This window comes from Petromyzon marinus, chromosome 37 (genome assembly GCF_048934315.1).
Source record: "Petromyzon marinus isolate PM22_M1 ecotype Great Lakes invasive population chromosome 37, UKy_Petmar_22M1.pri1.0, whole genome shotgun sequence".
Lineage (NCBI taxonomy): Eukaryota > Metazoa > Chordata > Hyperoartia > Petromyzontiformes > Petromyzontidae > Petromyzon > Petromyzon marinus.
Genome location: NC_133703.1, coordinates 1055680 through 1068966, shown reverse-complemented (window position 1 = coordinate 1068966; position 13287 = coordinate 1055680). Strand labels below are relative to the sequence as shown.

The window sequence follows — 13287 nt, the reverse complement described above, 5'->3', positions numbered from 1 at the left end:
GTGTGATAGGATGATTGACTGAGTGACTAGCTGAGTGTGTGATTGAATTAGTGACGAGATGAATGTGTGATCGGGTGATTGAGTTAGTGGGTGACTGGATGATAGGGTGATTGCGTGGGTGACTGGATGCGTGGGTGACTGGATGCGTGGGTGACTGGATGAGTGGGCGACTGGATGCGTGGGTGACTGGATGAGTGGGTGATAGGGTGATTGAGTTAGTGACTGGATGAGTTAGTGACTGGATGAATGTGTGATAGGGTGATTGAGTTAGTGACTGGATGAGTGGGTGACCGAGTTGTTTAGTTGAGTGCGTTGTTGTGACCTGCAGTGAGGCGCGGTGGTTGAACGCGGAGTGAATGAGACGATGTGGTCAAAGTTTCTGGTAGACCGAGTCCCTTAACGTGGGTGCAGGGGGGAATCAACGAGGTGAAGTTCACTGCAACATTCACCACGGTGGTGCTAGTAGTCGCAGTGAAAAAAAAGTGATACAGGGCTGAATGAATGAAGGTTGAGGCGTGGATGCAAGATGGTGTAGAGGAGGCAAAGAGGAGGGTACAGGAGGTGAGGTGTTGAGGTGGCGTGGTGAGGAGGCGTAGAGGAGGGTGCCCCGCTCTTGGTGTTGATCTTGGTGAACACGTGTTCGTGCCCCGTCTCGTAGCTCTGCCCGGTGCTGATGCAGCCTCCACCGGCCGAAGCGCCCAGCGTCCTCACCGAGTCCGTGCCCAGCTCCGCTCTGAGCAAGCTCTCCATTGCGCGCTATCTGCTCTCAGCAACAGACACAACAATAAACTCCCCCCCCCTCCCCGGGTCCCGTGTGGCCTCTAAATACTTATTTCCTTTGGAGAGGTGATTTCTCGGACGAGGCCTAAATGGTATAACACACACTGATGCCTATCTGAATGCAGATTCGCATCATCACCCCGCACAGAAAACCTCTCTCATCAAGATGCACATACATCTGGCTAAAACAGTGTCAGATGGTGAAAGTCTGAGGAGAGAGATTAAACATGTCAAAGAAATGCGACGATTGAATGTCTACAATAATGCTCAAATTAACAGAGCAGTGAATGCCAAACCAAGATCGAGCAGCAATACTGCTGAAAGTGATCAGGTTATTAAACAATTAAAATACCACATATCATGGGAGTAACTGACAAATTAGCGCGAGTTTTGGAAAAGCAAAAAGCTAAAAATCTAAGTACGATTTGGCACGGTACACAAAATTCAAAAAATTGTATCTTGTACTAAAGATTGATTACTTAAGTCATCAACGGATGGTGTGTATCGGATTAATGCCTTACGTGGCAGATGTTACATTGCACAGACGGGATGTAACAGCGCAAGACTAAAAGAACACCAAATAAATATTAAACACTCTCAAACATAACTGTCGGAAGTTGCAGTACATGCTTGCCAACAAGAACACTTAATGTATTTTGATAACGATGAAGTGTTGTGTAAAACTCATTATTACTGGCCAAGACTAATTCGAGAATCCATTGAAACTGAGAAAATTTGTATTATTTTAACCTCTCTGACAGCTACAGGCTTAGTGCGGCCTGGAAGCGTATTATTAAGTAATTGTGATTGTAAGATGAGGAGATGAAGGCAGAAGAAGAAGACGTGGGGCGATGTGGTGATGCGGTCGAACGTGGTGGCCCGAGGAGCGGAGGGAGAGATGGCGCGGGACGGGGCGGTGTGGAGAAGGTGGCAAGGACGGTGGACCCCACGTGATTGGAACAAACGCGTGGAGGAAGAAGACATCTCACATTTATCATTACTTATAGAGGAAACATACTAATTTAATTATTACTAATCAATTATATAATTTCAATAATCCCCCTCCCCGCCTCTGATTTCTGCACCTGATGGGTTCAGTGATGACATCGCCTTTCTCTATTTAAGACCGGAAGCAGGGGGATGGCTTCACTATTCTGGCAAATCGCCCGATGATGCTGGATGTAATTACCAGTGAAACGTCGTACTCATCTTGTGGATTTACTCTCCAAAACACCGGTGGGCTGAAGTAGTAACTAAGTGGAGTTTTGTTTACGTGACAAATTCCTTACTAATTGGCTGTGTCAGGTGGTGGAGAGTTATGACATTTATGCTTACACGATCTAACCCAAAAACCTTTGTTATGAAATTAGGACAATTTATTAAATATATTGAATACAAGAAAATACAGCAATTGACTAGAAATATACGGCAATAGATGTAACCTCGCAGCAGTGAACGTGACGAAATTTAATCATGGAAATGTCCGCTGCACAAAACCTTGAGTTCATCGCCCCACATGTGGTACCTCAGCCTCAGGATGAAATAAATCATCAGGGAGTTCTCCGTGAGCATCGTGCGCGCTCCAAATCCAGAGTTGAGCCGCGGTCTCGGCACCCAGCCAGCCGCCTTCTCTTCTTGGGGCAGTCGGAGTCCAGCGCGCTATCGAAGGGCACGTGGTGAACGCCCAGGACGTGTCTCTTGAGCTTTGACTTCTGTGTCGCTCCGTACGAGCAGTCACTGCACGGGAAGGGCTTTTCCTCTGGAACACAAGACATCCACCGTTGAGCACATGCACGTGCTAATACATAATTTATTCATCACCATGCAGTGGATGCCATTGCATCACTATGTATATGGGACGTTTTATCAATCACGGTTGCTAACCACAGGCCCAAAGGCCCAAAATGCCAAATGGCCAGCAACAAATACCTCCGATTAGCACGGGTGGCTATGTATGGTACGAAAGAAGTTCAACATATGTACAAATAGTAGAAAAGCAAGATACTGATTTCCTGCAAAATATCAGAAGAACACATTTTTGGGGCATATTTTGAAGCCCCAACATTTTGCACTTCTTCGTGTGGTTGATGTTGATGCAGAGCAACAACTATAATTTAACATTGAGGTGGTTGAGCCAGATTATTCTATTACAGCTCATTTATTACACAATAATAACCTGCAAAAGAATGAGTAAATGTGCATGGAAGTTAGGTGTTAGTACAATGAAGAGGAAATTCCCATTGTGGAAATGACTCGGTCTATACATTCAAAAATGTTCCCGGTTTAACCGGGAACATTTTCCCGGTTCCCGGTTCACGGTTTAACCCAACATCCGAGCAACACCACATCAGATCTCTAGACTCCTCAGCGCAGGCATACAAATATGGTCAACATATTCGTACATTAACAAATTTGTGAAATTATGAATTACATCCAAATGAAATGTAGTGTGTGCATTACTAGGACGTACCTAAAGGTGCCAGGTTGGGTTCATCCACCTTGGGGATGCTCTGCTCCACGCAGCCTCCTGCTTCCGTGCAGTCCATCCTCTTGATGTCCGAATTCTGGCTGTTGCTACTGCTGCAATTGGTGACGCTGGTGGTGGTCTTCTTTATTTTAATGGGCTTAGGTCTACTTCGCTTTTCCTTCTTTTTCTGCTGCAAGGCCATCAACACTTTCATGCTCGTAATAGGATCAAGAGCAGCGTATGGTTTATTCTCACTGACTGGTGAAGCAGTTTGTTGATGTGGAACTAGGCCAAAGCATTCAAGAAAATTGGATTTCATGTCATTTATCTTAACGCCGCTATCTTTTGTCGAAGTGTAATCATGTTCAGGCTTCGCTCTGTACAAGAACTGTGCTTGAAGACTTTCATGAGTTTTCAGGATTTCAATAGGACTTAAAAATCCGCAGACTGAGCACATCTCATAGGGCGACGGTGGATTCAACACCGCATTGGCAAAACTGCTGTTATTCACCAAGCCTGGTGCACCCTTTATCATATAATCCTTTTTGTGGCTCTTCAAATGCCTTTTGAATTTTCCTGGCTGATCAAACCTTTGTCCACATATGCCGCACCATTGCTCACGGATCTCCTTATGCGTTCTTACGTGGGCTTCTAGGCACCATGCCAGCTGGAATTTTTTCCCACAGACGTCACAAGAGATGAGTTTTTTAGCTCTTGTAACTCTACCGGATTGAGGTGGGGTTGAGACGGGTGCTGGTGAAGTGCCATCAATGGTGAAGGCAATTCTCCCAGCACCACCATGACTCGCAGCGGAGTTGCTCTCGCACATCTGATACAAAAGACAAAGGTCACGCGCATGACACCCGTTTCACGAGTGTACTCACACAGGCATACTTAAGGTGACATAAGATTCATATATACCACAACTCATTATACCAGAACTCCACAATATTGCAGTTCCTATCATGTACGATTTTACCCTCTTATCCACCCAAGTAATATTTTGTTTCTAAACAACAATGACTATCTACCTACAATTTCCTAATGTTATTATAATCTAACGTATAGGGTAGTGTATAGTAACTCAGTGTATAATTCAATGTTGTGGTCTGTCTATGCCAGTTTATAATAAAAATATTATTTGGAGGCATATTATAATATTTTTTGCGACATAGAAGTGTAATGTATAATAACTTATTGTTAGTAGCTCAGCTTAGTGGAGAATATATTGAGTACATTGATTATATTGATGTAGTTTATATTTAGTTCTTTCACATCGGTTTATTGTATGATAGTTGGGTAGTTGCAGTTCTTTAGCGTCAATATACTAAATGCCTCTGTTGATATGTAAACTCTGACTTTAACATAGCTACTTCCGTGACCAGTTACATGCTAATTCCTCACATTAGCATCATGCTAATCTCCCAGTTACATGCTAATTTCTGACTTTAACATCCTGCTAATATCTCACATTAACACTGCTAAATTATTCTGTTGATATGTAAACTCTTTTGGCAAGGCGCTCTGCTCCTCCCACCCAGCTTAAAATACGCTGCCAAGCTTAGCAGTGTTCATTGGAGCGCTGTCTTTCCGACAGTTCTGTTGCTTCACCTGAGGACGGCTGCTTGTGTTGTGGCCGAAACGTCGTGTGAATTTTATTTTATTATGTTTTATTTTTATTAGTTTATTATTTCCCTTCTACGTGACTTTACCGAAAGAACCAAGAAGATTAATCTCTGCAGTCACGAAAGCTTTAAATCGAAATTTATTCAAATCAAGTTGTTTTCTTTTTACCACAGTACTTTATGGAATCCTGAAGAATAAATGCATTTTTAGAAGTATTAAACCTCACTTGAAGATGTGTGAGAATGTAATTCTGCAGATGCAAGCACAGGCAAACTCGTATCTGCATATACAAGTTTCTGGGCCTCCTCACTTCACCAAACCCGCATTGACCGGCATGGTGAAGTATGGTTAAACAACTCCCACGAACGACATGGTGTGGGGGAGGCCTCTATCAAAACGCTGGATCGACAAAGGGCTGATACATGTCACGACATTGTACGTTAAGATCGTTCTCTCGTCAGCACAAGCCGTCTATGTGGACAATAGAGGGCACGACACACGTGTACACGATGTTTGTGTGCGTATATTCAGCGTGTGTATCACGTCATAATTATATAAGGTCGCGATTATGCTCAAAACGAACCAAATGTATAACATCACGAATAACTTTGGAAGTCTCCAGAGCCTGAACAATATTTGAAGTAGACACTGACCCAGTTACTATTAATAGCTCAGATGTGTAGGCTTTGAATTTAACATAGCCATTTCTGTGACAAGTCACAAGCTAATCACTCAGTTATTTCAATGCTAAATTCTCCTAGTTATTTCAATGCTAAATTTTCCTGTTTGATTTTTACTAGGTGCCTCTGTGAATGTGTATGCTTTGACTTTAACATAGCCATTTCTGTCACCAGTCACAAGCTAATCACTCAGCTATTTCAATGCTAAATTCTATGCTAATTCCTTTGTCAAGGGGTGCCTCTGTGGATGTGGATGCTTTGACTTTAACATAGCCATATCTGTGACCAGTCACAAGCTAATCACTCAGTTATTTCAATGCTAAATTCTCCTAGTTATTTCAATGCTAAATTTTCCTGTTTGATTTTTACTAGGTGCCTCTGTGAATGTGTATGCTTTGACTTTAACATAGCCATTTCTGTGACCAGTCACAAGCTAATCACTCAGCTATTTCAATGCTAAATTCTATGCTAATTCCTTTGTCAAGGGGTGCCTATGTGGATGTGTATGCTTTGACTTTAACATAGCCATATCTGTGACCAGTCACAAGCTAATCACTCAGCCATTTCAATGCTAAATTCTCCTAGTTATTTCAATGCTAAATTTTCCTGTTTGATTTTTACTAGGTGCCTCTGTGAATGTGTATGCTTTGACTTTAACATAGCCATTTCTGTGACCAGTCACAAGCTAATCACTCAGCTATTTCAATGCTAAATTCTATGCTAATTCCTTTGTCAAGGGGTGCCTCTGTGGATGTGTAGGCTTTGACTTTAACATAGCCATATCTGTGACCAGTCACAAGCTAATCACTCAGCCATTTCAATGCTAAATTCAATGCTAATTCCTTTGTCAAGGCGCTTTGTTTCTTCTCACACAGCTTAAAGGTCTCGATCTGAGCTTGGCTTTGTTCGCTCCAGCGCTGTCCTCCAGACAGTCTCGTCCCTTCACCTGATGAAGGCCGCTTGTGTTGTGGCCGAAACGTCGTGAGAATTTTATTGTGTTATTTTATTTGATCAATTTATTATTTTATTCTCATGCTACGTGACTTTACCGAAAGAACCAAAGAAGATGAACCAAGATTATGGCGTGTAGATGCTGCCATCTGCCGGCCACCAACGTGGCGTGTAGATTCTGCAAATTGAAAAATTAAAATAATAAATTGAAAATAATAAGCAAAAATCCAGATTCATATTCTTGGTTCTTTCGGTAAAGTCACGTATATTTAAAAATAATTAAATAAATTGAATGAAAAAAACGGAAATAATAAAATTACTTTTATTTGTAATTTTTCAATTGGCATAATCTACACGCCATATTCTTGGTTCTTTCGGTAAAGTCACGTAGATTTGAAAATAAAAATAAAATAATTAAATGAAAATCATGAATTGTTATTATTATATTTTGATTTAAAGCTTTCGTGACTGCAGTGATTCATATTATTGGTTCTTTCAGTAAAGTCACGTAGAAGGGAAACAATAAAATAAAATAAATATTTTTTAAAATATTTCAATTTTTACTTTTCTTTTATTATTTATATTTTCTATCTACGTCACTTTACCCAAATAACTAAGAATGTAGCGTGTAGATTCTACCAATTTAAAAATACAAAAAAATAAATGGAAAATAATAAAAGCTTTTATTATTTTCAATTTATTATTTTAAAATCAAAATTTTGTTTCATTTTTTTTTTCTCTGTGACTTTACCGAAAGAACCAAGAATATGAATGTGGGTTTTTTGCTTTTATTATTTTCCATTTCACACTTTTAATTTGATTTGATTTGATTATTTTTTTATTTTCTATCGACGTGACTTTACCGATAGAACCAGGAATATGGCGTGTAGATGCTGCCAATTTAAAAATTAAAATAGATTGAAAATAATAATCAAAATCCAGATTCATATTCTTGGTTCTTTCGGTAAAGCCATGTAGGTTGAAAATAAAAACAATAAAATTAAATAAAAAATACAAAAGATAAATGGAAAATAATGAAAGCTTTTATTATTTAAATTTATTATTTTAATTTGTAATTTTTTTTTTTAAATTGGCAGAATCTACACGCCATATTCTTGGTTCTTTCGGTAGAGTAACGTAGATTTGAAAATGAAAATAATAGAATTAAATGAAAAAATACTAAATCATGAATTATTATTTTTTTACTTTTCTTTATTATTTATATTTTACCCAAAGAACCAAGAATCTGGCGTGTAGATGCTGCCACCTGCCAACGTTGTTGGCCACCAGATGGCAGCATCTACACGCCATATTATTGCTTCCTTCGGTAAAGTCACGTAGATAGAAAATAATAATAAAATTAAAAAATGAAAATTATGAAAGCTTTTATTATTTTCAATTTATTATTTGTATTTTTAAATTAAATTATATTATTTTTATTTTAAAATCTACGTGACTTTAACGAAAAAAACAAGAATTCGGCGTGTAGATGTTGCCACCTGCCGGCCACCAACGTGGCGTGTAGATTCTGCCAATTTAAAAATTAAAATAATAAATTGAATATAACAAAAGCTTAAATAATATTAAAAGCTTTTATTCAATTTATTATTTTAAAATTGTATTTTTTTTTATCTCCGTGACTTTACCGAAAGAACCAAGAATATGAATGTGGGTTTTTTGCTTTTATTATTTAAAATTTCACATTTTTATTTGATTTGATATTTTTTTTATTTTCTATGGACGTGACTACCGAAAGAACCAAGAATATGAATTCCTGAAGTCACGAAAGTTTCAAGTCACAATCTACACCCAACAATGGTGGCCAGCAGATGGCAGCATCTACACGCCAGATTATTGCTTCCTTCGGTAAAGTCATAATACTGGTAGGAACGAAGTTGTAAACTGAGTGTACCAGCCTGCAATATATTAATGTGTCCGTCCGTCCCCTTTCAATACTTTAACGAAGTGAAATCTCGTGCTGTTGGGTGTAAAATCAGCAATAGGCAGCGCAGAGACTTGCCCTACCAGCCCACCCTGCAGGGACCTGTTGATAAAATTAAAATAATAAATTGAAAATAATAAAAGCTTTTATTTTAAATTTATTATAAAATAATAAAACCTTTATTATTTTCAATTTATTATTTGTATTTTATTTTTTTGTATTTTAAAATTTCAAATAATAACTTGAAAATAATAAAGCTTTTATTAGTTTAAATATTATAATTTATATTTTTAAATTAAATTTAATTATTTTTATTTTCAAATCTGCGTGACTTTACCTGAAGAACCAAGAATATGGCGTGTAGATTCTGCCAATTTAAAAATTAAATAATACATTTTTAATAATAAAAGCTTTCATTATTTCAAAATGTTTTGTATTTTTAATTTAAAAGCTTTTAGTATAGCTTTTATTATAATATCATAATATTATAATCAAAGCTTTTATTATAATCAAAGCTTTTATTATTTTAGGATTCTCCTCCACGGCGGCCTTTGTCTCCCCCAGTAGCGATGTTTACGACACACCGCACCAGGTACTCATCTGAGGCTGAGTCGACCTCACACTCTCTTACTGTCTCAAAACAACAACCGCCATGCGCCACTAAGTGGCGGTGACGTCACCACGACGCTTATGCCAGGCTATGTGCACCTTGAGGCTACGTGAAGTGTCGATCGCCGGCTGGCAGGAGGTCACGGGGCAGACCCAGGTGCCACTGGTCGACTGACTGAGATGACTGAGATTACTGGCTGATGCACCACCTGTGCCCCCTACTGTGCCAACTTGCTGAGCTTTAGCCACCCGACGCTCCGCTCGTTTTTCTGAGCGTCGCTCCTCCGCCCTCCGTTGTTGTTGGAGGGCGACTGCCTCCAACTGCCCAGTAGAGACACCGCTGGTACCAGTCATTGGCAAGTCCACTCAGCTCCACATCCTCCTGTACCACATCACTCATCTCTTCTCTAGTCCGTGCCACGCCCGTTTAGCTCCCTCGATCTGTTTGGGCATGCGGTGATTGGGCATGCGGGCTACATGGCCCAGCCAACGCAGCCTTGCCTGCTGGAGGAGCTCACCGATGGGACTTTGTCCAGATCTTTCGAGGATTTGTGAGCTCCTCACACAATCCAGCCTGGTTAAACCCAGGATTGATCGTAGGCAGGCCAGCCTAAATGTTTCTAACCGGTGAAGATGCTGCATTAGGGGGGGTCCACGTTTTGCAAGCGTAGAGAAGGGAGGGAATGACTGTGGCCGAGAAGAACCGAAGCTTCATGCGGAGCGACAGACCAGGTAGCTTTCACACAACGTTACACAACCGATGAAAAGATAATGCCGCTCGACTAATTCGGAGTGAGACCTCTGCTGTTAATCCGGAGCCGATCATGAGCACACTGCCCAGGTATGAAAAACTCTCCACTCTCTCCCCAACTGCCCCATCACCGATTGGGAGTTGTGGGGGTAGAGTGCCCGATGGCACAAAATACCCAGGCAGGTGCTTCGTTTTGGTGGGGCTGATGGTAAGGCCCCACCTCTTAGTGGCACACTCCAGTTTCAGCAGCAGCGCCTCCAACTCCTCCTCTGAATGAGCAGCAATTACCAGGTCGTCGCATACATAATGTGGTTGACCAATAGGGAGACATCCCTTGACCGCACCTGGGCATCGATCAGCCTCCCATTGTATCTGTACCAGACGTAAATTCCTCTGGTACAGCTACTGAAGGCTTCACGAACTATGTGGTCGAAATAGATGTTAAATAATGTTGGAGCCAGAGGACATCCCTGTCGCAGGGAATGGCTCTGACTCCCGGCTATGTAGTTTTACTCGGGTCTGCTCACCATCATGAAGGTCCTTAATGAGTGTGAGCAGAGGGTCAGGGACTCTGAAAGCACGAAGAACAACCCAGAGCCCAGGCCTACTGATGGTATCATAGGCCTTAACCAGGTCAATAAAGCAGAGATGTAGGTCTAGTTGGAATTCCCTCCACCTCTGCTGTAGCAGACGGACAGAAAATATGACATTTTTGCAGGACCGCCCTTTCTTGAAACCGCATTGGGGCTCCGCAAGCCTCTCCTTAGCGTACCTAGCAAGGCGATGTTGAATAATCCTTGCCAGGACCTTTCCCGGCACACTGAGGAGTTAGATGCCCCTGTAGTTGTTACAGTCTGTGCGGTCCCCCTTCTTAAAGAGGGGGACCGCCAGGGCATCCTTCCAATCCTGCGGAACCCGTCCAGTGGCCCAGACTGTTGTTATGATGTCATGTAGGGCAGTCTACGCACAAACGCCACCCTCCCTCAGCATTTCGCTTTGGAGATCATCTCTGCTCGGTGCCTTTCCTGTTCTCGGACTCTGGATCGCCCTCAGTACTTCCTCAATGGATGGTACCTCAGCCAGCCACTCACAGGGGGTGACTTCCTCCTCTAATATTTGAGGTACCGCATCCTCAGCAGGGTCATCCCCACTTTGTCCCATGATGTTTTCCAGGCTGAGGGATTCCCCCTCCCCCAGGACCTCACAGAAATGCTCAGCAAATCTGCAAACCTGTCCCTGGGGGTCGGAGCTTGGATCACCCTTCGTTCCCCTAATGGTGGTGTAGTGGGTATAAATTGACGAATAAAGTTCTGATGAGGTAACACGATATTTATTGTCTTCCTTACAAGTCTCTAACACAAAGGGTATATCGGTCCCTTTACCCGATACCTGGGGAGGTATGGCCTCCGGATTATGCGGGCCCTATCACTGGGTACCCCGTTACCCTTCCTCCGGCTGGGACCCTAGGAGAGGCTATTTGACCTGACCGTACCCGGTCCGTGGGTCCTGACCACTGGCCTCACTGAGCTCCGGCCCTTAGAAGGACAATGGTACTTGGGGTCCAGAGTCCTATCTTCAGCCCAGGTCTTCGTTCGTCAGCTTGCAGATGACTGAGCCAGACCTCTGAGAGGTCCGGCTTATGGTTCGTGGCTTGCTCCGCCCTAGCCACGCTTCCCTTCTAGAACGTTCTGGAAGGTGACATCATCCCCCGGTTCCCCCCTCCCGGGGCCCCGGGGAATGTGTCCCAGGATCCGTTTGCTAGGGTTTGTCGTTGGCCCCTTTTTGGGCCATGGACATTAGCCCTGGCGTGATAGCGCTTCCGCCCCCTATTGACGATAAGGGGAAGCTACCAGCCCACAGAGTGGTGAGTGACGATTACCCCTACAATGGTAATAGGTGTGGCGCTGTAGGTTACTTTTTTGATGGAGTTAAATAGGGATTTGTGATCGCGGGCCATTGAGGCAGACTCCATCTCCTCAGCAACCCGCGATCACCACCCATCCTTGCAGCGCCTCACGGCTCTCCGAACCTCCGAGCGAAGGCTGCGGTAAGCCTCCTCATTCTCTGACGTGGGATGCTGTAGACGATTAGAGTGAGCCTGTCGCTTTTTCTCAACAATCCTGAACACCTCCTCTGTCAGCCAGGGTCTCTGGGGAGGTCTGGACCGCGTACACAAAGCAGTCATTGCAGCTGCATGAGTCACAGGCTTAAACCTCGCCCATTTACCCTCGACATCAGGAGGAGTGGGGGACGATGCTGTCTCACTCACACTCACTCACAGCGCGAGGCCGACTCATTACATCTCGCGGAGGATCGCGCTGCGGAACAAAAAAAGTTCTGCTGTTTCAGTTTGCAAGCGCGAGTTCGCGTTTTAAGGCGATGGGGGCCGTCCATAAATGACGTCACACACCTAGGGAGGGGGGGTCAGACATTTGTGACGAGGAGGGGGGGTTTGAGAAATGTGACGTCACGTCAAAATGCGCAACTTTAAATAAATATAGACGACACGTTCTATTTAGTTAAATAGACTTTTTAATAAATGTTTTCTCCTACAACATCAGAGTGCAGCGCCACATTAAATACAATGACAATAGTTTAAAGCGATTTGAAGCATGTTTTATTTTCAAAATGAAAATATGGTTTGGGGGGGGGGGCAGAGCTTTGTGACGTCATACTTGAGGGGGGGGGTCTGACTTTTTGTGACGCCGTGTGACGAGGGGGGGGGTCAAAAATCGTCCAAAATCGCGTGACGTCATTTATGGTCGTGATATATTATTTTTTATTTTATTTTTCCTACCTACGTGACTTTACTGAAAGAACCAAAGAGTACTTAGTTGGGTGGATAAGGAGTAAAATATTAGATGATAGGATCTGCACTATTGAGGAGTTCTGTTATAATGAATCTGTTGTAATGAATCTTATGTCACCTTAAGTATGCCTTTGTGAGTACACTCGTGACACGGGTGTCATGCGCGTGACCTTTGTCTTTTGTATCAGATGTGCGAGAGCAACTCCGCTGCGAGTCATGGTGGTGCTGGGAGAATTGCCTTTACCATCGATGGCACTTCACCAGCACCCATCTCGACCCCACCTCAATCCGGTAGAGTTACAAGAGCGAAAAAACGAATCTCTTGTGACGTCTGTGGGAAAAAATTCCAACTGGCATGGTGCCTAGAATCCCACGTAAGAACGCACAAGGAGACCCGTGATCAATGGTGCGGCATATGCGGACGAAGTTTTGATCAGCCAGGGAAATTCAAAAGGCATATGAAGACCCACGAAAAGTATTACATGATAAAGGGTGCACCAGGCTTGGTGAATAACGGCAGTTTTGCCAATGCGGTGTTGAATCTGATAGAGCCACTGGAATCCGATAGAGTCACTAGAGTGAGAAAACGAATCTCTTGCGACGTCTGCAGGAAAACATTCCAACTGGCATGGTGCCTAGAGTCCCACATGAGAATGCACAAGACCGGTGGTC

The 13287-nt window shown here is 42.8% G+C and overlaps 1 protein-coding gene across 1 annotated transcript in view; it reads right to left on the bottom strand.

The window, feature by feature from the left end:
* Positions 1-370: 370 nt before the first annotated feature.
* Positions 371-13287, bottom strand: part of LOC142930106 (anoctamin-5-like) — a 61925-nt gene continuing 49008 nt past the window's right edge. Inside the window, exon 14 of the mRNA XM_076072169.1 lies at positions 371-395. Coding sequence (XP_075928284.1) covers positions 371-395 — 25 coding nt within the window. The remainder of the gene's footprint in view (positions 396-13287) is intronic.